The sequence below is a fragment of the Mycteria americana genome, chromosome 1 (genome assembly GCF_035582795.1).
Source record: "Mycteria americana isolate JAX WOST 10 ecotype Jacksonville Zoo and Gardens chromosome 1, USCA_MyAme_1.0, whole genome shotgun sequence".
NCBI lineage: Eukaryota > Metazoa > Chordata > Aves > Ciconiiformes > Ciconiidae > Mycteria > Mycteria americana.
This window is the reverse complement of record NC_134365.1, coordinates 16,182,949-16,209,829: the sequence shown is the minus strand read 5'-3', so window position 1 is coordinate 16,209,829 and position 26,881 is coordinate 16,182,949. Positions and strand designations below refer to the sequence as shown.

Here is a 26,881-nt window from a genome sequence, read left to right as displayed (position 1 = left end):
TGTAGCTTATGGGAGAAATCCCAGGGCCAAGCCCTATTGACTCAGAAACTCTGTAAATGGATTCTGCGCTTTATAATAAGTTGTTATGATCAGGCAGGAGGCCAAGTGCCAGATGGATTGATTGCTTTCTGCCAGAGGTATGGCCACATCAGCTGCCTCTATTAGGAATGTATTTATTCTTGAAAATGTCAGCTTGACAATTGGAGTTCAATTTGTGCTATCAAAACACATTAGTCTCGTGATCCTAGAGTTAGATCAAATGCTTTGTTGAGAGGCACTACTTTCGTTTTATTTTGATTTAAGATCTTCTCCGTACTCCTTCTGAATGATGATGCTGTTTTCTGCTCTTTAGAGAGTGAGTTTGCTGAGGCTGTTTTAGAGTAGAGAAATCAAATAAATGGAGTTTTCCAAAACTGTCGATAAGGATGCACACAAGATCTTAGTTACTTAGTGTGAAACTGAGCTTTTTCACAAAATGTTTAGTCTGTGAAGGGAATGGTAGCAAACCAGCTCACAAATCAGTGTCTCTTCTGAGCTGCCACCTGTTGAAAGAGGGGAAGTTAGTCACTTCGAAACACTAAACAAATTCTAGGAAAAGATGTATCAATAGTCTGAGCTTTTCTACAAGAAAAAGACAAACTCAGTTAGCATTTTTTTATAACCCGAGGGAGAACTGATGATTTGATTCACGTCCTAATCTAAATTCTACATTCATTGCTTCATGGTGAAAACAAGAATTTAAACCCAAAGCAATCTTATTGTAGCACATGTCTCAACATGTGAGATCAAATCCGTGCTGTCAAATTACTTGTCTGTTCTTAGGTATTAAATGTAGGAAAGTGTAAAATCCAGAACACTTAATCTAGTTATTTCCAAGACGTATCTCCAAAGTGGGTCTATGCAAAGGGGTGCAAAATATGTTTATAGGGTGAGAATTCATCTGACATGACTTCAGGCAGTATAGCTACCTGTATCTATCTGCGGTACTGCTTTAGATTCCCTTTGTAGTTAGTGCAGGGAAACAGATGCGTACAGGGTGCATTTCTCTCTCCCTAAAGCAGGGTCTCTAAAATAGGCTAGATGAATTACTCAATAGAAGTGCTTATGTCTCTGCTTTGTGGTTTCCTGCGTGTGGTCAGGTGAATCATTCCTGAGATCTTCTGCATTGGGCAACTTACTGACCCAATACGAGGCACCTGCAATCTCCGCAGGTGAAGCAGTGTAACCATGTTAGTGTACTGAAGGATACAAACTAAAAGAAACTATTTTCCAGAAGGACTTCTGAATTTGGTGAGAGCACAGTGCCAGTCATGGCTTACAGTTTCTCGACCGTGTCAGGCTGAAGCAAGTCAGATGGCCTTCAGTCAGCTTGTTCCTCTTGGTGACACATTTTTTTGTGTATCAGCTTCTACAAGTGCCTTTTTGGTTCAATAAACTGCCCGATCTACTACTTAGTCCTCAGATTCTGTTGAGTTAGATTTAAAAAAAGTCTTCTAGGCAGCTTCCCCCACCTAGTCAGCTACTGGATTGACCCTGCAAATTTCAACCTCCTACCTTAGAGAATGTCCTCATATACATGTCAGAAAGGCAGTACCTCCAATGTTTCTTTCTCATTGTAGTTTAACAGCTGCCCTTTGGGTTTTCTTGAAATGCTGCGTGGGACGGAAGCTCACATTGACATTCTTGAGGGTACCACAAGACACAGCCCTTGTCCTAGTGCCTGGATGCGTGATACAAAAGTCCTGGCTAATATTCGCTGGTGGGAGACTTCTCTGCCTCACTCCTGTCTTCCTCACTAGCATCTCATGTTGCCAGTGTACTGGTAGCTCATATTGGCAAAGGGAGCTCATACTGACGTGTCACCCGTTGTAGAATTGCCACTTGCTGGGGAATGGGGTGCCTATGCTTTGCTAGTGCCCATGAAATTGCTGTAAATAGTAGACAGGCTTTGAGGTAAAAGCAGAAACAGTTTACCCAACTAAAGTGAAGAGCATAAGAAATCAATTGCTGTACTTAAAGACAGATACAGAAAAGTGGAACAGTTACAGTCCTTGTTGTTACTGCTCATTCAGGTCTGGCTTCAGCATGGTTTCTTTTCCTCTGTTTTCTTTTCAGCTAGCAGGCTCAAGCCAGACTAACTCCCAGGGTGACTGACAGTTCCCTGGAGATGGGATCTAGTCCTTCAGCTACACTTTCTCTTTTAGTTGTTTCTTTCCCAAAATAGATTCTGCTTTGAGATGAAGCCACCCCTATTTCTGCTTAGCATAAATTCACCCTCCCGGCCTTTTGCATTTCTGGATAAATCTAACTGATGAAAAAGGCATCAGATTTTGTCTCTAGTGCCCTCAACAAAAAGAAGGCCCTTGGACTGTGTCTTTCAGCTGAGTGGATGTAGCTAGGCTTCACACTTATTTGACTTAACCTATTTACACAGTGCAATCACCAGTGGGCAGATAACAGAGGAAGAGTTACATTACCACTGGGCTTAAATGCATAAGCTGTGTCCAGCACAGAACTTCAAAAGTCCTTGCTGTATAAATGAGTGATGAATGTTAATTGTTGATAAAACCTGGTATGATGGAAAATAAATTGAGGGATGTTTTGTGTCTAAAGTAAATGGGCCATAAGCATAGTTTGCTGGAACTGGGGAGACACAATGATGACATTTTCCTACCTGGATGCATAATTGTACAATGGATATTAGAGGTGGCAAAAATTCAGTCTGAGGCATTGGAATATTGGAATAATGATAAACTACCTGAAATCCAGACACATTCCAGTGACAAAGTGTATGTACATGAACCATGTTGGACAGAGCCAGTGGAGAACCTTCTTGCCTCTAGGCAGGGTCATAGAAATCATTGCGGTGTCAGCAAGAGATGGGAACGACCACCTGAGACTTCATGTTGGTTTTTCAAAATAGCATTTCCTGTACAAGGTTATTGTAGGCTTCTCAAATGTTTTTATATCCTTTGGCTGCAAGTGTGGTAGTGATGGTTGCTAGGGAGATGCTCTCAACTGTCAGGTGCAATATTAAATGAAGAATATGTATTTTATAGATGAGTACCGTAGTACTTAATAGAAAAAGTCATTGAACTTGAATGGTCTTGCCCCGAATGCTGTTTAAGATGCTGAAAGTCTTGGTAGGGCACTACATGGTAGGGCACACCTACCCATGTAAGCACCAGGTGTTGCCACGATGGTAGGGCACACCTACCCATGTAGGTGCCAGGTGTTGCCACGATGGTAGGGCACACCTACCCATGTAGGTGCCAGGTGTTCCCATGGCACACCATCAGGAGAAGCGGTCCTAGGGAGCCCTGGGCTGCCCAGTTCCTGCTGCTATTTACAAGAGTCGAGTTTTCCAAGTCTCTTTTATTTTAGACCAGTGGTTTTATTTTAAGATACACAATGGATCAACACATCTAGCTGTCAAAGTTCAAATTGATTAATTTAAGGGAATTTAATATGGTAAACAATTTTAGAAAGCTTTGTTGTTTTTAAGGCATTTTTAGACTTTTATTTTTAGCCTGTGAAGCTGTTGTGCGCTGTTGCTGACTGCAAGAGTTGCTGCTTGCTGCAGAAGGGTTATGTGTGTACTTGTTACTGGTTTTACTTATCAGTTAAGCTTTTTCACCAGCAGAAGAGACACAGTCTAATGATTTCATAATGTCTAAGAAAAAGAAATTGTGAAACCTTTACAATAGACTCGAGGAACTGAAATATAAGTAACTAGGATGTAAAATTTTACTGTCTTAGTAGTGTCTTTTATGTTTAATAGTTGTAAATGTGCAACAAACCAATTGAATAGTCTTCAGAGTGCTTAAAAAAGGTGTGGAAAAAAAAGGTTATTGGGGGTCTGGGAAGGTGGTCAGCTGGGTGGACAGGGTGTTTCTCTGCACAGCTGTTTTGTTATTAATCTGTGAACCTGTAAGCATGAGAAGCAGAATTCTTAAAACCAGTCAGGTCTGTCAAATAGAAGTATCAGGAAGGAAACAGAGGTGTACATAGCTCACATGGCTGTTCTCATCAGGAAGGCAAGAAGATGCTGAGATGATATATTTGCCAGCTAGCCTAAAGATGCATTCTGATGTCAAATAATTGAAGATACGTTGGAAAAGATTTTTCCCTCTGCAAAGGCCTCAGAAACCTATTTATCCTGAAATAATCCCTAAATTTGAAGAAAGGAAAATGAACTGATATAGTCACCGTAGTGCTGTGAATAAGTTTGAGTTTGCAAGAACTTGTCTAAAACTTCATTATTAGCAGTGCTGGCAAATACTAGATAACTTTGCTTGCATACTGTCTGTGTTTATGCTGGGTGGAAGCTATGGGAAGTACAGGAATAGTCTTTCACTAGTAAAGATTCACTGTTTCCCATAACTTAAAAATTTTCATGTTATGTTTGTTCCTTTTGTTCTTAAACAATTGTTACTGTATATTCAGTTTTAGTTTAAGAGCTTTCTGTAGGACCTACAGCTGTGTTTAAAGACACACTTCATAAAGTCTCTTGATGACTTGTTCGGTGAGTTGAATGTATTTTTACTGAGAGACTTTTGGAGCTAGGCATATTCAGGAGTTTCCTGGAGGATAATTTTGTATCCTGAAATATAGATAACTAGTCAGATAATTATATCTCAGTAAAGCCTTCTATTAATAGCTATTCTTGCTGTAATATTTAGACGTACTTATTCTAGAATTCACATAGCCTTTTGTCAATTCTTTGTATTTCTGCAGCTTTCAGTGCACGAGAAAATTTCCGTTGTTTCCCAATTACAATTTATTTTATTTTAAATTACAAACATATGCTGTGGTATCCTTACGGGACTGTTTTGTAGTTAATTGCTGTTTATGTATCGCCCTGGAACTTTGATTTCTGTGGTAATGATAAAAAATGCATGCTTTGTGGAGTTTAAATATGAAGAAATAATTTTTTTTTTATTTTTGCTGAAAGATTCATGGATAGAACTCTCTCTAATGACAGGACTAGCAGTTTTGGTCCTTGCAGTTCTATTTTCCTGTTCATTTAGAAGCCACTAATATGTACAAAGCTGTAAGTCATCTATTTGAAGAAACAGTTTTTAAAGAGAGGCTGGAATGGTTGTCGGAAGTAAGGACTGAGGGTATACAGAAAAGCATACCCTTTTCAGTTCTGCTGCTGCTAGTTTATACTGCGTCCTCGGGTAGGTGACTTCACTTGACTCTTAGATTACAAAGTTGAAGTTTTGCTGGGACTGGGTATCTCTGAGATCTGGGTCTGAGTGCTGTGGTTTGGGAGCTGAGACAGCAGTCTTTCACCGTTCCTGTTCCTGTTGTTCAGCTTGTATTATCTGGAGATGGAACTCATATGAATCAAGACAAGAGTTAAACAGAAGAACGTTGGCACCGAAGACCTCTGGCTTTCTGCCATGGTCTAAGTTTAGTTAACTATAATTTTGTGGTGATGCACTGTTTAAAGAGTTGGTACTGTTTTAACAATTTCTGCAATCACTGCAGCTGTCTACTCAAGGAGATGCCAGCCAGGTGATTGGACCGCTCACAGAGGGACAGAGGAGGAACGTGGCTGTAGTTAATTCTCTCTACAAACTGCACCAATCGGTTCTGAAGGTAGGCTTCCTTTGGTATTTCTCTTCTTGCCATAATGTTAACTTCTTTGCTCTATCATATGCATATTCTTCCATTAGCTGATGAGAACTCTGACAAATACAGCCCAATTTTGGGTTAAGAGCTGCACCTTGCTATGCATTTGTACAACTCTTTGAGACTTGGTTGTCCCTTGGTAAGCACCGCTATGTGACAAATTGCCAATATTAGAAGAGGAGTGAAAGATGTGTTAACAGAGAATGATCACATCTCATGGCCATTGTTTCGTGAGCCTAAACAATTGAACTCTTTCTGTTTTTTCTCATCAAGTAAGCTTTGTCATTGTACTGGTCAGCCTGATAGCCCTTGTCTGCATCTGTCCCAGCCCAAGCTTACCTTTCTTAGAAAACCCTTGCTGTTTTCCCACAATTGTGGCCAAACTGAAAAGGGGAAGGAAGGGGTGAAATCAAGAAAAAGCAGCACCTCACAGATATCTCCATGCATTGTTGCTGTGACCAAAGTCTGGCCTGGAAATGTTTTCAGGACTAAACACAGTTATGAATAATTCCAATTTACTGGCTTAGTGATGCTAATGGTTACACAGTCTCTGTAAATTAAAACAAACAGATATAGTGGTAGTTGTAGTTAATCATGTTTAAATCCTAGCCTGATTAGAAAAAAGATCCTGACTGTGGATATGTTTAAAGAATGTTAAAAAATGCTAAAAAGCCTATAAAATTTGCTTGGATTTTGCAAACAGATGGTAGATCAACTTTAAAGTCTGCTTTCTCTGATGTATTTAGTAATGAACCTCATGTGCCTTAGTGTTGGAGGGAGATCTGGTATGATTCAGTCTTTGAGTTCAGTACTTATCTGGCTTAAAAATACTATTGTATAGCATATTCATAACTGTAAGGAAATCAGTGGAATATTCCTTCAGATCATTCCTTGACTTTCAATTCTAGTACCATTGTAGCTGTACATAAACAGCTATTTAATATATAGTATTATAATATTTATAATACTGAGAAAGAACGACCATTCTTTCAAATATTTGCCATAGAGCTGCTTGTATAGTTCTTCATAAATTCTATACTTAGCAGTGGGAGAATACACCACTTATTTTAGTTCTGATTCCGTTAACTCTTCAGCTAAATTTCACTTGAACTCAATTGAATAATTTCTTTGCCAAAGCAGAAACAGAGTCATAGAAAATTTGAGAGCAAAGGAGTGATACTGGTGCATTGAAAATTCTGTCTGTATAAAACACATTTGATAGTTATCTATACCTATGTAAACCATTCATTACTAAGGATAACTCAGTGTGGTTTTACATTAAATTAAATATTATGAATTCTAATAATTTGTTGAATGTTGACTATTAACAATTACTTTAAAATTTTTAGGTCATTACCAATCAGAGCTCATTTCCAGCAGCCGCTGAGCAAACAGTCACAACTGCATTAAAGGTAATTGAATGTTCATATGCTGCAGGGATAGAGCTGAGCTTTGCTTTGTTTGTTACGCTTAAAATGGGCACTTATTTTCCCAGGTATTATTTTGTGTCAGTATATGTTAGTCAAAGGTATATGAATATTCCGAAATTTATATTTTGTTGTATCTGCAGCTACATATATGTTGCATGTGCCAAATCACTGCTTGAGTAGCGTTTGTATTCAAGAATATTCTCGTAATGGTCGGAACCCAGATGTCATCTGAGTGAAAATAAATGTCTTTCTCTGCAGCATTCACACAGCAGTAACTGGATCCTTCATCACCCCCTTACCCACCCTGACACACACATAAAATTATGATTTTTATGCTACCTGGTGCTTTTCTGGGGGGTGATGTGGATGGCCGTGCAGCCCTCTGTGGATGACAGCTATCCACAGCCGTCCTGCTGTGCACTAATCCGGGAGGGGTTGTGGGCAGAGGAATGACGGGCAGCTTGCCTGTCTGGGGAATGAACAGCTGAACAAAGTGTGCGCACCAAAACAGGTTTACAAACCAGGAGTGCCAGATTGTTGTGCACCATTTGAAGGAAGGCTTTACACAGAAGTAGTAAACAGCCTTATTTCTGTACTTTACCGGTAAAATCAATTAAAGAGAAATGTTATCTTAGGCTTTTGTCCTTCTATTTAGCAGTTTCTAATGCAGAATAATAAAAAGCACTGTTGAGATGAACTGTTTGTCAAGGTATTTTTGAGGTGTCAAAATGCAAATGCTTCTAGTTTCTGTTTCCTTACTTCTGCCTTTTCCTTACTCTGTTTTAGGCAGTCCATGATCTAATGGGCAGTGCTGTTCAACCGTTACTGAACTCTGTAGGAGATTCAGTAGAAGCTATTATCATCACTATGCACCAGGAAGATTTTTCTGGGTAACTAGAAATATTTTTTAAATTTACCATTGCTTTAGTAGGACATCCTGCATATGCATAATAGATTGTTATTGCTACAATGTCCTTGGAGCAAGAGCACTTGTTTGTTGAGGGGAAGGCAATGCTTTATGGTCAATGAACACAGAAAGCAGAATTACACCTATCTATTGAAACAAATTAATCAGGTAGCATCTGTCTTCTTCCCTTTTTTTTTTTTCCCATATCTGTTGAGTAAAGTTCATTTTAAATAGAAAAATAAAGCCAAACAGGCCATTTTTGTGCTTAAAAAACCCTTTTGCTTTCAAAACTTATTTTTTGTGGACAGTCTTCAGAACTGTCAATATTTTTGTTTCTCAAAATAAAGCATATAACCTCTGATTCAAAATTACACGGAAATTTTTCTAAAGTATTATTGAATATGAAATCGTTCAAAAAATATTTTTTATTGAAAGCTCAGATTTAGTGTAGTATGCTATTTTCCCATAGCATTTTAATTGAAATTTCCAGCATTCTTTATCTGTAAAGATCTTGAGTCCTATCTATAATTGAGACTTCCTTCCTGAGCATTATTTTTGTTGTTATCTCTGTTCTCACATTGCTTGTATCATCATCAGATGTCCTGTTTTCTGTCTTGGAAATTCACTGAAAATAGTATATTTTCAGAGGTGTTTTAAATTTTCCTTTTGACTTTTTTTTAAACAATATTTTACTCTCTCCATCTTTCTTTTGCCACCACTAGCAAAATACCTCTCTAGGTGGATAAACTGATTCCAGCCACAGGCTAAGTTTTGTTAGATAGCCTGTATGCTCAGGTTCCTGAGTTTGGAAGAGCTCTTTCGCCTGACTGTGATTCAGAGAAGGAGAAAGATGATTGATTTCTGTGTCCTGTAGCTTCTGTGCTGCTTCTGTGATAATTAGATTGACTTTGTAATCCTGGGTTTGGAGGAATCTAGGAAACTAATTCTATACAGAGAACAGGTTTGGGATAGGCTAAACTAGTAACCCTGTGGCATGTGCTTGTATTTTCTGATCCATTATTAGAGTTTCAAATCATCAACTGGGACATTTAAATTTAGGGGCTGGATATGAGGTTTAGGCTCCAAACTGGTGAAGGCTCTGCAAGCTGGCTAGGGTGATTTCCTTTATCTTGTTAGGTTGGGAATGGCTGATAAAGAGATATTTTTTGACTACAGTTTCAGAGCGCACTACACGCTCTTTATTCTGAGTAGAAATGAAACTCTACAATTCATGCCATGACTTCGCTGGGTAGGAAAAAAATTAAAAAGAATCCAATAGTTTTTGGTTGTGTTTTAAAGATTAATTTAGCTGTCCCCATTTCTTTTTCTTTTCTTTTTTTTCAGATCATTATCCAGCTCAGGAAAACCAGATGTCCCGTGTTCTCTGTACATGAAAGAACTACAGGGTTTTATAGCAAGAGTCATGAGCGACTACTTCAGACATTTTGAGTGTTTTGACTTTGTCTTTGATAACACTGAAGCCATGGCTCAAAGAGCAATTGAACTTTTCATTCGCAATGCCAGTCTAATAAGGCCCCTCGGTGAAGGTGGGAAGATGCGGCTTGCGGCAGATTTTGCACAGGTACCCTTAATACTGATTTCTGCTTTTTACTGTTACTTCACTGTGTTCACTGAAAAGTATCAATACTTTTGTCCCCATGAAAGCATAAACAGGCAGTTGTAGAGATCAGTGCATTCCAGTTCTAAACATCCTCTCTGATGAGATACTGTATCCTGAGAAATGCATCCACTAAGTAGTTGGAGATCCCTCATCACTGTAAGGCACATTCAGGGAGGTCTGACAGCTTCCTATCAAGTGACTGTTGCATTGAAATTCAGCTGTGTCTTGACATTTTATCCTGCTTGTCTGACCTCTTCGGTACGTCCATCATTTGCCACCATTCATTCACTTCATTCTTTCTCTCTCTTCTAATGGAATGGTGTGTCGTTTTCTTAATCTAGCTTTATATATCACAGTGCCCACAGTGGTTAATTGCTAAATCTGCTGCTTGCAGTGTAGGAGACAAGCTAAAGACATACCAATATCCTGTGGAAGAACTGCCCTTTCAGTAACAGAAGGGCAGTTTTCTTGTGGGATTCTCTTCATGGCCTGATTGACCTATCTGCCTCTCAGCTTTACGGGAGCTCTTATACGGGACTGAAACACAAAACAAATTGCCAGATTAATATCCACTACCTGTCTGCATTCTCTACTATATTCAAATTTAATTCATCAATAGTAACACTGTGTGATTAACTTGCCGAAGAATACAGGCATCTGCTAGATTGGTCTGAGGGTCCTGGTTAGTATTATCCAAGCAGAAAAGGGAATTAGCACCAGCTGTCTGCATATGGAGTGCTGCTTTTGGCTGGTAGGTAACTGAGGTAGGAGAGGAAGGCAGGGAGGGAGGAATTACTGCCATCTCTGCTCCTGCTTATGGCTGCTTTGTATCATTTGCCTGAGTGTTACATACTCCTAAGTAAAGTTTTTTTATTCATTACTCAAAAGTAGCAAACCAGCCTTTAACCACAGAAGTTAAGGGAAAGTTTTCAATTGCTTTCAGTGAGAAGGTTCCATTCCTTTCTCTATTTTGAAGACAATTGCATAAAATTGGAGAAAAAAAAGGATGCTTGACTCCTCCTCTGGAAGGAATAGAGATAATTTTTGTAATTTATGCTGCAGTACTAAAGTAAGTTATATAAATTTGGGAAATATCTTCACCTAATTCTACAGTAAAGAGCATCTGATCTAAGCACCTATTATAAAAATACTAAAAATATCACTCATTTATCTTTTTTAAACACTTATTTTTCTCATTCTGACACGGGCTGCCTTTTCAGTGAAAAATGAAGGAATGTTTTCATCTGAGTGCAGGGGGATTTGCATGTTTTTCCCCACTGTGCTTAAGTATAACTCCTGAATGGACAACTGTGTGAAGATAAATGTTCTGATTTCTCTGGAAGAAAAAAAAATAGGTTTTGAATTCGTTCTTGTCTCCTGCCTTCAACTGTTGCTGCATCCGGGGGCTGCATTGTGTTTTTCTCATCTTCACATTGCACCATATTTTTGGCTTGTTTAAAAATGGGCTTAAGACAAGAACTGTCTGGGTCCAACCAGCCCCATACAACCACCTCAGTGCTCACTCTGTGCCTTTGAGCATCTCTGCACAGAGCTCCTTGGGGCATCCCAGGCTGCACAGGGGCTGTAGTGTCCAGAATGGCCTTGGCACTATGTCCTGTTGCTCGGGAAACAGAAAAAGGACCAAATCGTTTTGTATGTGGAGGCTGACTTATATCCATGTTTTCTGGGGCGTGTCTGCCCCTCCTGAAAACCTGGTGGGTTTTGGGCAAAGTGCCTGCGACACCAGCTCCTGGTAGCCCCACTGGGGAGGCTGTAGTTGCTCTGACCCAGCCAGGAGTCCTGGGCACGCTCGCTGAAATGTGGCTGGAATCCTGAACAGGACTCGTTTCACTTCCATGCTCCAGTTCCTGTGGCACACGGCTTTGTCGAGGAAAAGACTTGATTCCTCCAAAGAGAAGGGGAGGTTGCCACTGCTTTGGGCTGAGGAGAGCAAGGAGCAGGTACTTAGCTGGGCTGCTGGCTTGATGGGAAGGATAAACTTTTCCAAATGGCCATAAATGCTGCGTGCAGGGTTTTTTTCAGTCCCAGAAAGGCACTGCGTTGTTGGACTAAAGCCAAACCTGAAGGAAAGGACCTGCCTGGAAAGACACCACGCATGTAGGAGGAGGTTTGTTTATAAACTGTTTTTACTTGTGCTCTGTCTTGTAGAGTCATTTTGAATTTTCTGTACTCAAAAAGGGTTACATGTTCCTGCTTACAACTGGCTTTTGAGAGCTAAAACCCCTTTTGGTGTTTTGGGGTTACTTGCAAGCAAAAGATCTGGGCAGAAATCTGTCCAGAAGCTTTGGTTAATTTGAAGTCCTATTATAAACACGCACACAGTAAGTCAAATAATCTTGGGTTGCATCAGGTTTTGGGTATCTCATGTGCTTGTGCACGTTCCTTTTAGGGCACTCAGAGTTACAGCTGCCTTATATTCAGCAGAATAGCTTTGGCTGAGAGTCAGATTTGAAAATTTTTGCACCGGAAACGTGTTTTACTGATAAGTTGCCTCAAAACAACAGGTGTCTACACAGAAGGGGGAAAACTGAGGCTTCAAGTTCTCTTCATTCAGAACTGGGTTTGCTGAGGTGCACAACAGCCAATTTTCTTGAGTAAGGCTCAGCTACTTATACAGTTAGGAGCTATTGCTGTAATTCTGTTGAATTCCCTGTCTTATCCTGTTTCCAGTGTCAGTATTGCATTTTGCTGTCTTGTGCATTACAGGTATTTCAGCAGTAAGACTAGGTGTGTGCTAGCGTGGCAGCTGTAAACAGAGGTATGATAGGCTTGAAATATGCCTGAATATCATTAATATGATTTCATGGAGATCAGTGCTTACAGGAACACAGAAACATTTCAAGGCCTAGAAAATGTCTGCAGTGCTGCAAGGTTGTTATCACATACTGTGCGGTTCCTTGGGACTCTCGTTGTTTGAAATATTTCCAGTCTACAGGCTGAATTCACCTCTTTTCATGCTCTCAGTTTTTATGCAGGCAATTGCACAAGATTATTTTTCAGTTCACGCCTATAAATTCCTGGATCAGTTTGTTTTCATTTGGTTTTGTATTTTTAAGGTGACCATAATTCAGTATTCACGTATGTAATACTAAATTTCACTTTTTAATTCAGTACTAATCAGACTGAAAAAAATGTTCTCCTGGAGGCAAGCAAGCCAGCAAGCCCTGATGGCTTTTCAACATTTATGTTTCTGGGGAGTACCAGTTCTTCTCCAGAGGACCTTTTAACTTGTTTGGTATTCAGAGTTGTTACAGCACTTACACTTAGGCACACTTCAGTGGCTTGTAGTTCAGGCCTTCCTAAAACCCGATGGAAGTGCTGGACAGTGCAACAAAGAATGAAATATAAGCACGATCAGTTGAGAAATTTATTTAGAAGAAATAAGGAATTTACAGTAGTATTTGGCATGGAAATTATTAGTCTGCTACTTGAAATTTGTAAGCTGGTATAGGAAAATAGCTGTTTATTAATAGCAAATACAAATCACAACTGCATTGAAATAAACTAGTCTAGAAATTGCAAAGACTAAGTAATCTTTATGCTTCATGGCATGAAGGCATGACATTATTTCCCATCTTTTCATAGTACAGGTGTATGTTTGGTGTGACATATAAGGCAGGAGCCACCCTCTGTGCCAAGAAGCCCGTCTCATATCATGACTGATTATTTTCAGCCTTGTCGAGTGAACTATTTTTGTTGGTCCTGTTTGAGTTAATACTATTCTATATATACCTTCACATATTTCTTATCTAGGTGTGATTTATAGTTGGGGTTTTTGGCATTGTTCAGTATTGTGTTCAAACAGTTTTGATGGGGCATAGTTAACACTGCCACCAACTCTTCAAGTCTTTATCAATAAATTACTGCAAAATTTTGGTTTTATTGAATTTTCCTAGAAAAATGTTTTTACTGTAGAAGTTGACTGCTAAATTCTAGTGCAGAAGAAATGTTTCTATCTTCTGGTTAGCCTATGGTCAGAATCTGGTTTCCTGATTCAATGTGTGGCATTAAAAAAGCAAGAATATTAGGCATTTGGGTTTTCAAAAAATGTAAACAGATTTGCTTGTTTGATAAATATGATGATACACATGTAAAAATGCTTTTTATTGTTTTTCCTAAAAAATTTCCGTTCTAGTTTCTTATGGAGAAGTGAGAGAAGCAGGATGCTGTAATCACAGTTGTAGTCATAAGGACAGAAACTACTAAAGCTAAAAGGCACTTAATGAAGGAGGAAATTATTTTCTGATGTGTGTCATTTTGGAGGTATTACAGCTGAAGGATTTACTTAAACAACCATTTTGGAATTGCTGCATGGAGGAGAAATCAAATTCCATATCCCTTAAAGGCCAGCTTCTTTCATATAATAGTTCAGAGCTCTTCTGCTCCCTTGCTTGTTAAAGCATTCTCTCCTGGTGAATGGCTAGAAAAAAGCATTTTGAGTTAACATTTAAAAACTTGGAATTCATCTTGGCCAGGAGGAAATGTAATTGCTAAAAATTTAATGTTAAGATTTTCCAGCTGAAAAAACAGCTGTTTAGTAATGAGAGATCTTGAAAATACCACAACAGCCACTAAACAATAACTTCACTATGGGGTTTTTTGAAGTGCTCTTCAGTATATATGCATTATCTGTATCTAGACTACGTATTAACTTCACCCTTGGGTTGCTGAACATAATCCAATTAGAGAAGCCAGCCATGTGATGTATTTTTTACAATATGGCTAGCCAGTGAATAGTTCAACAGCTAATTGACCACCTAGCCATGGGCTATGGAAGGGTCATATGAGAAGAAAAGATAATACAACCTTTTTGGGCTTAGAGAGCAAGAAGCATTGAGAAGAACCATACGTTGGGCAGGAGTCTGCCACTGTGTTCTGCGAACCATAGCAAAATAACATGAATAAATCATGGAAAAGCAATAGGTTTTGAACAAAGTTAGAAGAAATGAGGCAGAGTCATTAGGCTGCCTTCTGTTCTAGCTGCCCCTTCCTTTTCAGCAGGCATGTGCACTTCCTACTGCTTTTCTTGGATCCTGTGTTCATGATTATCTCAACATTAGTCGATCAAGCCTTTTTACTTTACTGCAAATTACTGCTTGGACACCTGATTTATCACTGAATTTAACCTGGATATCTAAATTTTCAAATTTGCAGTTCTGGGAGAGAAATTTGGAAAAGAAACAAAAAATAACTACTTACCCTTTCATATGTAAAGTCTATAGGACATGGCTGTATGAAGGGCCTTGCACACACGATAGAAATACTGGCTTGCAGACAGCCGAAAATATCACCTGACCTGTAAAAGCTCACCAAAATGCTTTGGAAACTATAGCTGTATATCATAGCAAAAGCTGCTACAGTATAAACATGCTGCATGAATCAACAGTTGATGCAGCTTCAGGTGATGACAGGTAGCAAAACCAAGAAGTGATGTATGCTCAATCCTCTGCCCAATTCCAGCACCCTACAAACAGCAGCTGTTCCAGCCAAATGATTCCTTCCCAGCGCTCGCTCCCGGGCCAGCGGTGCCGGCCGGCATGATGCTCAGTGGAGACACAAAACCCTGCTCAGTGGGCGTGCAGAAATGAATGTAACAGCAGAAAGATGCTGTAGCATCTCACTGCATCATTGGGCTCAGACAAATAGCTAAAATTCAAGCGAAGAAAACAATCTTAGTAGTTATGCGAAGTACAGTTTTTATTGGAGAGATTGGGTTATAACACATAGCAGACTAGTGTTGTAAATGTAAAAAAAAAAGTTTCTGTGGTTTATATACATTTTTACCACATTAGTTTTCACTCATTCCCACTCCTCATGAGTCAATTTGAGATGGTATAGTATGCTGCAAAGCTTAAAAACAATTTTTTTCTTTGGCAACTAGTACTTCACGAATCAACCATCTGCTGCCATTAAATCTATCTAGTTCTAGCAATACTAATAATTTCCTACAGTGAATAAAGGTTGAAGATGAAGTAATAGAATTTTCCAAAGTAAATTTTATTCTTTAGTACTTAAGACTAAAAATGTTGCTTTATGGAAACTGCCAAGTATGTTCAAGAGAAATCACTTAAATTTGTTTTAATAAGGAATTGGTTAAGCTGTAGAAAGTTTCACTTACATCTCATTACATCATATTATGTTTCAGGAGTAAAACAATCATTTAAAACTTATTAAGCAAAATTATATTTTGCTGTGCTGGGATTTCTTTCCCCTCATGAGTACAGTTTGATCCATGCATCTCTGTTTCCACAAGTCAGACTGGCAGTTTGTTGCCTGTTATCAAATTCTCTAAAGCACCTAAAAGAATTATCTTCTCCCTGCTTCTTCACAGCTACAAGCCCACGGCTTCCACCAGAGCTGGGACACCAGCTCCCGCAGGATATCAGTTACTTCCAGCTGCCCCTAGCCAATACTGATGCCTGAAAAGCAGCTCTGGAGAAATCAGAGTCTTGCTCCCATTTGTTTTTCAGGGTCTGTAGGGTTCTTGTATCATGATGCAGCAAAGTCTACTTAATTAGCTCCTCTTTTTGGCTGCTTGCTCCTGATCCTGTGCAGCAGACCGGCCTCCTGACTCCCATATGTGCTCAGAAGCGTCCCAGGGGATCTGGGGAACAACATGCTGAACGTGCTCTAAGCTTCATTGCAGTTTGGAGTTGGAGCACCTCCTTGCAGAAATCCCCAGGGAGAACCTGCCTGTCCTGGGAGCGTGCACTCAGCCTTGCTCCCTTGTGCCGGCAAATTCAGCACACGGCACAGCAGCTGACGGCTCCTCCTCAAGCGTGGGGCTGTTGGCTTCCCATTTGTGTGCCTTTTGCACTGTCTGGTGGGTAGCGTGCTTGCTCAGGAACTGCAGAGCTGGGTTGTGCATGCTCTTCAGCCCAAGAAACAGATACCCCTTGCGCCTGAATGCAGGAAAGGTGACCTATCCCTCAGGCTGCAAGGGTTATGGGGGGACAGGGCAGGGATCCCACCCAGCTGTAGAGAAGGGGCCAGTTCATAGCCTAGAGTAGAAGATTTGGGGGCCAGAAGGGCAGCAGGAGGAGGGAGCCGGGCTGTTACCCAGGGCTGGAGCATTCATCTGCAAGCAGAAGACAAGGGTCCTTATTTCCGCTTCCTGGGTTTTTATTCACTTTCTGCTTCTGCAAGTTTCTGCTTAATATAAAATGCAGATGTCAAGCACCCTGGAAGTGCTTGATGTGGGGCAGGTACTCCAAGGTTCCTAGGCTCGGGGAGCGGCTTTGCACTGCCTGTAGGTTAGCTCTGTGGGGCTTTCCTCATCGCCTTTCAGAGGTGCCCTCCTCTCCTTGTCTGTAGAGGAAGCGTGGGTGCCTGGGTTAGGTCCTCTGGCTTTCCCAGCTTTGTCTGACTGAGTGTCCTGTAGGTGAGACTCCTACAGCATGACCCACCTGACCGATTTTAGATGTCTGCCTGGGGAAGGATGCATCACACCCCAGGAGTGGCTGTTTCTCTCCACTGAGTTTGAAAAGAACCTGTAGATGTTGATAAGTAGGTGAGATGACTCCCATCCTGCCACCTGCTTTTTAAGATGGGTGCCTGAAGTATATGGCCTTGATTTGCATTAATTGCTAATTTAATGTCTTCTGGGTTTTGATGAACTATGGCCTCATAGATCGCCACACCATCTTTCTTGTTTATGCTGGAACCCCAGCATAGTTACATGCTCTTGGTGAAGCCAGTGGCCCAGCAGCCAGCTCTGTCTGAGGAAATGCTACAGCTGGAAAGAATAATAGTATTAAAGTCTTCACTGTAAATAGTGGCTTATCACAAACGCTTTGAAACTCGTTCAGCAATGTTACTTAAATGGGAAGCTCATTGTATGGTGTTTTTGATCTTGTTACTTATTTTAGCTCTCGTCCTTTGAAACTTAGCTTAATTGTGCATTATGTGGAAATCAAAGTCTGAATAGTTTTTCAAGTTGGAGATTTTAAAAAACGTACGTGGAGAATAAAGCTTGCATCCCTCTGTTGACTGACACTTCAGGGATGCAAAAAATAAAGAATTAATCTGTATCTGGCTAAAATCACTTTACCTATGGGGTTTTTGAGTGGTGGTGTTTGTATTAGTGTCCATATTAACTGAAATTTTGCCATGCAATGTTCATGTTCCGCCTGGGATCTGTTCTTGTTCTTTTTCCTGAAATTGTTCCTGAAATTGTTCTTTTTCGCTTCTGTGTCCTCACTGTTAATGAAGAGCCTGTGACAGAATTTAGTCTCACATGAATGATGTAAAAACCCAACCAGAGCCTGGCACTTCTTCGAAAAGGCAGAGGAACTCCCGTGCTTAAAAAACAGGAAGCGTTTAAAAATTGTTTGTTTTTAAAGATGGCTGCTGTAACTCAAGAGACCGAACAGTATGAAAATAAGTATGAAAATAATGCTCTTACTGATGCTCTTTTGCCTGTGATTCCATATTACCCTGTGGCAATAGGTCCCAGCTGCCTTCTACCTAATCTGCGTAGGTTTTGTGCCCCAGCATCTGGGGCCGAATGTTCAAGAAGGAATCACTTTAACCTTGTCCTTCGCCAAAGGAAAGTGTGCCCAGCTGAAATGGGTATGCTTTTTTACTGCTTTAGGAGTGGTTTGTGGAGACCTGCCTAGGTTTGCTTTCTTCCCAGGCTGCGGTCAGATTTTTGGGGTATTGACATAAGTGCTTCATCGGGAAACTCATCACTAGCAAAATAAACCTGCTGTGAGAAACAAAGCTTCAGTCTCAGAAAGCTCTCAAGACTCCCTCTGTTCTTAACCATAGACTATCACTATCGTCATGGGATGCTTACTGCGTTGCCAAGAATGAGGCAAAAGTCTTGGCTTGGGCAACGCAGTATGAAAGGAAAGGATAGCTTCTTGTCTCAAATCTAGCCACCAGCGAGAAGTCAGTGACTTGGTCTGCAAGTTTGGATTATTGCTTAAAGGCAGGCTACTTCATTAACAAGTTTTATATTTTGGTGCAATCCAATTCAAATTAAAATGTTTGTTTTTGTAGATGGAGTTAGCAGTAGCACCGCTGTGTCGGCGAGTCTCTGACCTAGGAAAATCTTACAGACAGCTGAGGTCATTCAGGTGAGTTGCAGTTGCAGGAACTAGCAGTCGGCAGTATGACCAAACTGTATTTCAAAACTGATTTATTACCTCGTGCTAGTTCTGATTGAACTGAGAGCTTTTTTGGCAACACCCACCTGCAAATTAGAAATAGATTAAAGTTCTTTTAAATTTTATGCAGAGTATAACTATGATTTAACAATCTTTGTCATGCAAATGTTGGCCAAATTGTACTTTTTTGTGTTGCTTTCAGTGCAACTTCTGCATGACAGTGAGTTCTATAGTTAAGTGTGTTCACTGAAATATGAAATTTACAGTCCTGTGTTGTTTAATTACAATAGGCAACTTCTGTAAATGTTTACAAACTCAACCTGTGTTGAAAACCTAAGATGCAGACTAGTGGAAAAAAATTAGATGATTCTATCCTAACGCAATATTGCCACCATATACGTGTTTTTCTAAGGCATTAAGATAAGCTTTTTCGTCCTTTCACAAGTATATTGTTACATTTTTCCAGACCGCTGCTGTTCCAGACCAGTGAGCATATTGCCAGTAGCCCAGCTCTGGGAGAGGTTATTCCATTCAGCATTATTCTTCAGTTCTTATTTACAAGAGCACCACCAGAGTTAAAATCACCCTTCCAGGTAATAAGATCAACCTGTCTTTCCTTTCCAGATGTCCTAAGGAGGAATTAACATTGTATTTTGCCCTAGTTATTTTAGTTAAAAAGTATTCAAGCTCATACTTTATATGATTTGTTGGCTTTTGTTTTTATTGTGGCAAAGGTGTTATGGCCGTTAACTTTTAATTTTGATTAATTAACAGTAGGAAGATGATAACCTGATTTTAAATAGACTCTCAATTCTTTCATATTCTGTCAGCTCATGGAAGAAATTGCAGGTCTTATACCAGACTGCAAATTGCCCGGATCCTGCTCATGTAAGATGCAGGAAATCTAGATTCAAACCCCTGTCAGAACTGGGCAAACAGCTGATGTAGGAGATCACCTCTGGGCTCCCAAATAGCGTATTGGGCTATTTCTGTTCATTGTCTCTGATCCCTTAACTCATTCTGCATCACTGCAGTATTAAGAGAGCCTCATGTGGCCTTCATTTAGGTCATCTTTGATTCTGAAATTGGTGTGTGTTTCCTTTTTCACATTTATGTGTAATTGGTGTTTGTTTGTGTTTCTCTGTATCAGAGGGCTGAGTGGTCCATTGCCCGCTATTCCCAGTGGCTTGATGATCATCCATCTGAAAAAGACAGGCTTGCTCTCATACGGTAAAAATCATGCTTCTTTCTTCTCTACATTTATGATAATGGAGCAGTAACTTATCTGCACACCAAGACTGTTCTTGAAAAGTAAAAAAAAGTGCTATAGGAGATGTATCATAAATACCATTACCCTCTCTCCACTCATGGGATGAGTTGCAAAATGAGAGAATATATAAACTGAACACTCCCCTCCGCCCCCTGTACCCAAACTCTCCAGTGCCTTTGGAAGGAGCACATAATCCTCCTGCAAAAGAAGGAAACCACACACAATGGTGGGTTAAATTAATACTGTGTTTTAGCAAAACTGCCTCTCTCAACTGTTGGAAAGTCAAGGCTGCAGCTGTCCTGTCTTCTGTACCAGGACAGAGAAGCTTTGGAAGCTTAAGCAATGAAAATGTAAGTAGGAATTTAAAGATGGAAGACCTTTGTTACGCCCCTGTAATGTTATTCTTCAGGAAATCAGCCCGGGATCTTTAGGAAGTGACAATTAGATCAGATTTTTAAAATCTTCCTAGGGTAAATGACTTTATAGCTAAATACTGTTTTGCATCTTAAAATGTTAGGAAAAGTTATGAAGAGTCTTGTTTTTCAAAACAAGCAGATATTTAAAGTGCGTTAGAGAGAACAGATGTGTTGTATGAACATGACAGAGCCAGCCGGAGGATCCTCAGGATTCAAGGCTCAGATCATCGTTTGGCTCCTAACACCCTAACTCTTCCAGCCATCTTCATGGTGTCCTGTCCTGACCTCAGTGTCACTCACTCCAGTGGCATGGGAAAGGTTGTCACACAGCTGCACCGGGCTCGATCTGGCCTGGGAGCCAACTCTGTCCTTGAACTTCTGAGCGTGGGTGTTGCCAGCTTTTGCTGAAATCATAAAAGCTGACTTTTAAGTTCCAGCCAGCAGTGGTTGTGCTTGAGAAAATCGACCATTATCTGTCCACACTTTTAAAGCAGCCAAGAGGAGTCTGCTATAAATATTTACAGTTCTTGAAGCTGATAGCACCATACAGTCCGGTGTAGTGCTCAGGCCAATTAAGGAAATACTAGTTGAGTAGATGTTAGTAGGATTTATTTCCAAAATATTAAAATGCAAACTGTGTCTTTTCATATGTGTATTTAAAAAGTATTTTTTGAAAATCATACATGTTGTTAGTCTAGTTTGGCTACAAAACTAGGTTTTGACTCTCAAGCCATGACACCTTGAATTGCAGAGGAATGGATAATAGGTACAGGGCTGATACAGCTGTACAAGTAACTTAGTTATGAATATTTTGATTGTAATTTCTGTCCTGATAGTACTGGCAAAACTGACAACGTTGAATTTCAGATATGTTAGGGAAAGCCAAGAATGCAAATCATTTGAGAACTGATGGGATTTTGTTCTCTTCAGTCCTTTTACACAAATTTGAAAATGCTATCCGTAAACTACAACACATTTTTCTCTTTGCTTGCAATTAAATTTTATCCAGACTGATTCAGTTAATGGGCTTGCTGGTGGTCATGTTCAGACACTGATAAATTGCTCTGACCATGGAGGTGTTAAGGGACAAGCCTTGGGACAAGGCTTTTAGGCAGAGAGAGTGTCATCCATTAGATCAAGTAGCGTAGCTGAAATAGTTAAGCTTTTCATTTCAATCCTTTCATTGAATCCTTTATTCATTTTGCATGAGATACCACTATTAAAATATTTTGTAACCTCAAGAATGTGCTGCTGCAAGGTTATCACTTGAGCATTTTACAGTGAGACTGTGGTCCTTTTGCTTTGAACTGTGGAGTGCTCGGACACCCGTCCTCCCAGGGCATGGAGAGGGCAGCTTTGAAGACCTGCCCTTCCCAAAGGCCTCTGTTGGCACTCCAGTGGCTCTTCCCTACTCTTGGTACACCAGAGCAAGGCTGTTTGTCACTGCCTATGCTTGGCTGCTTCTCCCTCCATCCCCAGGCCCACCGCTTGCAGGCACCACTCATGCAGCTTAGCTGAGCCACATGAATTAACTACACTGGATTTGTCAAGCAGACTCTTCCCTCGGGTAGTTTGGTTGGCAGCTGGTGTAGCACTGCATGTCTGGGAGCAGAGTTGGGGCTAGCTGACCAACGCTTGAATGCAGTGAGTGAAGGGGATGGTTCCTCCCTGCAGACACTGGTAACCTCTGTAGGCATTGCCGTATGCATTTACCTTTTTACCATCTCCTCTCGTGCCTCTTAGTCATTTCTAAATAGGCCGGTTATCTGTACATAAGGCAGGCAAGCAAACGTCAGTCACTAGAATGACCATGTTTCACTCATATTTTCTTTAATACTCTATTGGAATATTTCTGAGCCTGCTCCTCATGTGTCTCATATGAACCTAGGTTGAACTACAGGTGTCTTGCTCATTTGTCTGCAGTCTTTTATCAGTCACCCTCTTCAAGCTTTTTCTGCCTGTAATTGTTCAGCTGTGCTAATTGAACCTTGGATGTTTTGAGCCTTCAGATCCGTGCACTGACCTACATCAAGAAATTATCTTTGTGTTTGCTGCAACCTTGCAAATGGTAATTTTCTGCAACTTCCCCGTGTAACAACTGTGCAATTACTCTAGGGACCTGCTGCTTAGATATTAATTTACTTGTGTTATCAGAATCCTTACAGCTTCATATTAACACTAATGGCAGTGCTTCTTCCGCTCTGTAGATCTTAAATGCTTCATATGCAACGTGGTGTTAATGTTATGAATTGGTAGCATTCTGAACGTTTTTGTGCGTTTCTTTCTGCTTGTATTCGCATGAAGGGTGGGATTTACCTGGCCAGAGATATATTAGCTAGACTCCCTTTACAGTCAACGGAGAAACAGGCGCTGCTGGGGCTGATTCATCTCATCCTGAAGTAGGTACCTAAAATAGGTCAGTTGCGTTGTGTCCTGAAAGCTCCATTTTCTCTGCTCAGTGAAGGGAGCGTGGGCTGGGACACGGGAGCTCTCTCAGGCAGGCAGCTGCCCTGCAGGCATGTAAAGTTAGGTGAGATGACCCTGCTGCAGGCGTCCTCCCGGAGCCGGGATTGTGTTGAAAGGAGCGTTTCTTTAAGCAGCCAGGGCACTTTTTTCTTTTTCTTTTTGAATTGAGTTTGAAAACTCAACTTTTCTTCCATAGAAGAAACCTTCCTGTTAGATGTGGCAGGATTTGAGCCAGCCTGAAGGACAGTTCATCCACTCAAGGGCCAAACTCTTATCTTTACCATTCGAGTGTGGGTAAACTCCCCTTATTCAAGCTCACCGTTGCTGGAGCAGAGTTGAAAGTCAGGCCCAGTGAAGGGTTCATTTTCATAACGAGCTGATGTCCTGAGCCAGCGAGCGGCTCTGACCACTAACCTGCCAGGGGCCAGGGACAAACGCCAGCTTGGGGACCACCACGAAAGCCCCATCTGTGCATTAGGATCAGACTCGCTAGGCGCAGCAGCGTGGCAGCTTTGCCGCAAGCAGCAGAGCCGTGCTGGGTCACTGCTCCGCTCTGCTTAAACCAAGCAAGCGGCAGCCATGCAGCGTGGCTGGAGGGCTGCTGCGCGCTGCTGCGACGCCTGCGCCTCCCAGCTCTCCCCCGGCCAGCACCAGGCCATTCATAAAAACCCTCCGTGCCACTTACACTTGTCTGTCAACGCACGGTTCCTTTGTGCTCTTTATTAGGCAATCTGGAATAAACCGGAGATGTCTCTTGCTAATCTGTTGTCCTACAGATGATGCTGTTGGAGATTTTACTGTTCGGTTTTACAGTAACTTTTATAGCACTCGATTAAATAGATCTGGTGTCAGACAGATGTGCTCTTACACAGCATATTTTCCATTTTCTTCTTTGCCCTGAATTTTGCAGAGCAAACAGACTTTTAACAAAGTACTAAAGAAAAGTCTTGGCCCTGCTGTCTTCCAGCTGCCCTGCTAATTGATCGGGACCTGAGTGCACAGGGCACTACCCCACTCCTGAACAGAAAGATGATCCCTGCCTCTTCTGAAGCTTACAATTTAAATCAGGCTCCATTTGACCGAGTCAGAGCCCAGGAGGGTAGTACTAGTATTCACAATTCCATATAAGGTTAACTAATTAATTAGAGTAATTCTAAATGATACTCATTAAGATCCCTTTAAGAACCACAGCCCAAATCATACACTTTTTTTTTCTTTTAACTGTAGATGTAAATCTTCATGGGTTGAAATAACATTTTAAAAAAGAACTATCTGGGTCTTATATAATCAGCTTGTCCTGATTTCCAAGAAAGCTCATGTTTTTGCTCAAGCAAGTGAAGTAATTTAATAAGTGCTTTAAAATCCTTTCCCTTATGTGGGAGGGCATCTTAAACTTAGATTTTTTTTTTCCCCTTACTTCTTATGGCATTTTTAATGAAGCATTAATATACGCAGAACATCCCACCAACCCTCTTTCCATAGCTCTCTTTTACAAACAATATCTGTAATGTATACCATAGCTTGTCTTTTAAAATAGAAACAGATTGCTGAACAGGTTTTATGTCCTTTATTAGACTGGAAGATGCTGAATTTAGGGCATTATTTAGTCTAATCCCTTCAAGAGTATGTTTTGTATATTACATAAACAGGGTTTCTTCCATCTTCTTAAACATTGGTAATATAGCTATAAATTACATCTTTTTATATGACAACAGCTGTGATCTCTTCTGTGCTGGAGACTTGATGATACTGCTTTCACCCATTATGCTGTTTATTTTTCCATTACTACTTATGCACTAGTGTTTTTACAGTGTCCTCTACAGGAGCAAGCCTACCTTTTTTTAATACAAGATTTTAATGGTAAACCAGTGCATCTGAATTGAATTCTGTACTGCCAGCATAGTTTACAAAAGCTCGTTTGAGCTAGGACTGGTAAAGTTTACAAAAATGTCATCATAAAATCTGCATTTCAAGTGTTAATATTGCTACTAAACTCATTTATCTCCCAAAATGAGGTACAGTCATGTAGGCATCTCAGCAACTTCAGCGAAGCGTATCATTACAAGCCTGAGCTGGAATCTGGCTGCGTGCAGCAGCAACCATCTTGCTTTGCCGTAAGCAGCTTCCTTCACTGTCCGTATTTCTGTGTGTCGCAGTCCCAAAATCCCACCCCTAAGACTCGGTAACTGTCTTGAGAGAAACAACTTTCCCATCCCAAATGTACTTCTGAAATCACATCCGCTTTATTACCATTGGTGCTTTCGGTCACCTCTCCCAGCCCATTCCTCCCTTGCACTCTGAAGCAACCTCACCGTTATTCTCTGGACTCCAAACATTCTTTCTCCCTGAATTTGTGATTTCTGCTGTTTTACTACCTGGACCTTTTGTTACCAGGGGTGCTGTTCCTGCTGGGATGGACAGGCTTCCTGGCCTGTCACCATCGTGTCATTGCCGTGGGCAGTAATGCAGAGAAGAGTTTCCTGAGCTGATCAGAGCTTCACCATGATTACGAGTTGTTCCGAGGTCACCAGCTGGGGTATGGAGCTCCAGGTGACCGCGGCTGCCTCTTGGCTCCCAGCCTTTAGCAGCGGCAGCAGCTTTTCATCCTCTCACTCAGTGCGAGGCCCCTCCGGCTGCTGTCTTACACCTGCCCGTGTGGGAGGCAGACTGCTGCCCTGCCTCAATGGGTACATGAAGCAGGTCGTTCCCTGGGTTGGTTCTGCTCTGGAGGTACCCGTGTCCTCTGTCGGGTGGTAGGTGTTTCTCCATGGCTTGTTCATTCCCTTGGCACTGCAGTTCCCATCAGTTGTTCCCCCAGAGTTACAGTGAAATCCCCCAATGGGAGATGTGGCATTTGCAAAATAACCTTCACAAGTTGAAGGCTGACCAGTCAAGGGAGCCTGACATAAATGTTACATTTGGTGAGAAGTTGATGCTCACCATGCCTTTGCCATGGATTTGGCCATTAGCAAAACTCTTACTGTCTGAGAAGAACCAAGCCTTTGTTTTAGTGTTTCAGGTCAAGTTATTGATTATGAATTCCATTTTAACACTCAGCTTTAGAGCGTTTAAATACTTTTCTTGGAGATGCAAACATGGGACATGGGAAAATAGTGAATGCATTTAGTCTTAGAGTATTGAGAAGGCTTTTATTTTCATTGTTTAATGTAGAGCTGTACAAGGTCTGTTTCAGAAAAATGCCTGAGAGTTCACCTTGTAGTATTGATGGAGCAGTAATTATTGGTTGTCTTTTGAGCAGAGAAGAGAGTTAGTTAAGATGTTCCTGGGCTGGTCATATTGATGATGTTTGACTGTCTCTCTGAAACAATGCAAGCAAAGCCACAGTAAAAGAGCAAGCACAGCAGGAGAGAGCTGACAAAGATCAACTTCTGTCGGCTGTTGGTCTCTGCTGGGAGGGAGAAGGGTCTGGGCAGTTCTGAGGCCACCAACGAATTCACCGAGTTCCTTTTAGCTGCTTTTTGAGTTGTAAGAGGACAGCGGCTGCCACTGATGGAGTTGGTTTTGCCAGTTAAATCAGATTCTTTTGAGGCAGGAGAGAAAGAAAAAAGATAAAAGCTGCTGGAAGGTGTGACAGCAGGACTCTAATACTGGTGTTTGGCACTTAGCGTAGCCTAAATCTCATTCCCTCTTGTTTGATCTGATGGGAATAACAGTCTGGCTAAGGATTATCAAGGGCTGACATTGAGTGGTTTTGGGTGCTGCTTTTAGGGTAAAGCTTCTCCCTTTCATCTGAAGGGATCTGGTTATCTCTGTCATCTTTTTCAAGGGCTTTTTCAAAGCAAGGAGATAAAGTCAGAGAGGGATAGCAGTGTTACCATCTGGATAATGATGCCAACCCACAACTTCACCAAGAGGTGTCAGAGCTTTCTAAGTTAAGCAAGTCAATATGTTTTTTTCTATTTTCAGCTTTTGATGACTTCTAAAAACTATTTGGGCCCAACAAACTTTGGAGAGTGTATAGAGGAAAAGGCAGGGACAG

At 40.9% G+C, this 26,881-nt stretch overlaps 1 protein-coding gene across 2 annotated transcripts in view; it reads left to right on the top strand.

The window, feature by feature from the left end:
• Nucleotides 1-26,881, top strand: part of COG5 (component of oligomeric golgi complex 5) — a 198,454-nt gene that overhangs the window by 166,333 nt on the left and 5,240 nt on the right. For both annotated transcript variants that reach the window (XM_075491921.1, XM_075491927.1), the window contains exons 15-21: nt 5,497-5,607; nt 6,990-7,052; nt 7,857-7,960; nt 9,322-9,559; nt 18,623-18,699; nt 19,196-19,322; nt 19,880-19,959. In XM_075491921.1, coding sequence (XP_075348036.1) covers nt 5,497-5,607; nt 6,990-7,052; nt 7,857-7,960; nt 9,322-9,559; nt 18,623-18,699; nt 19,196-19,322; nt 19,880-19,959 — 800 coding nt within the window. The remainder of the gene's footprint in view (nt 1-5,496; nt 5,608-6,989; nt 7,053-7,856; nt 7,961-9,321; nt 9,560-18,622; nt 18,700-19,195; nt 19,323-19,879; nt 19,960-26,881) is intronic.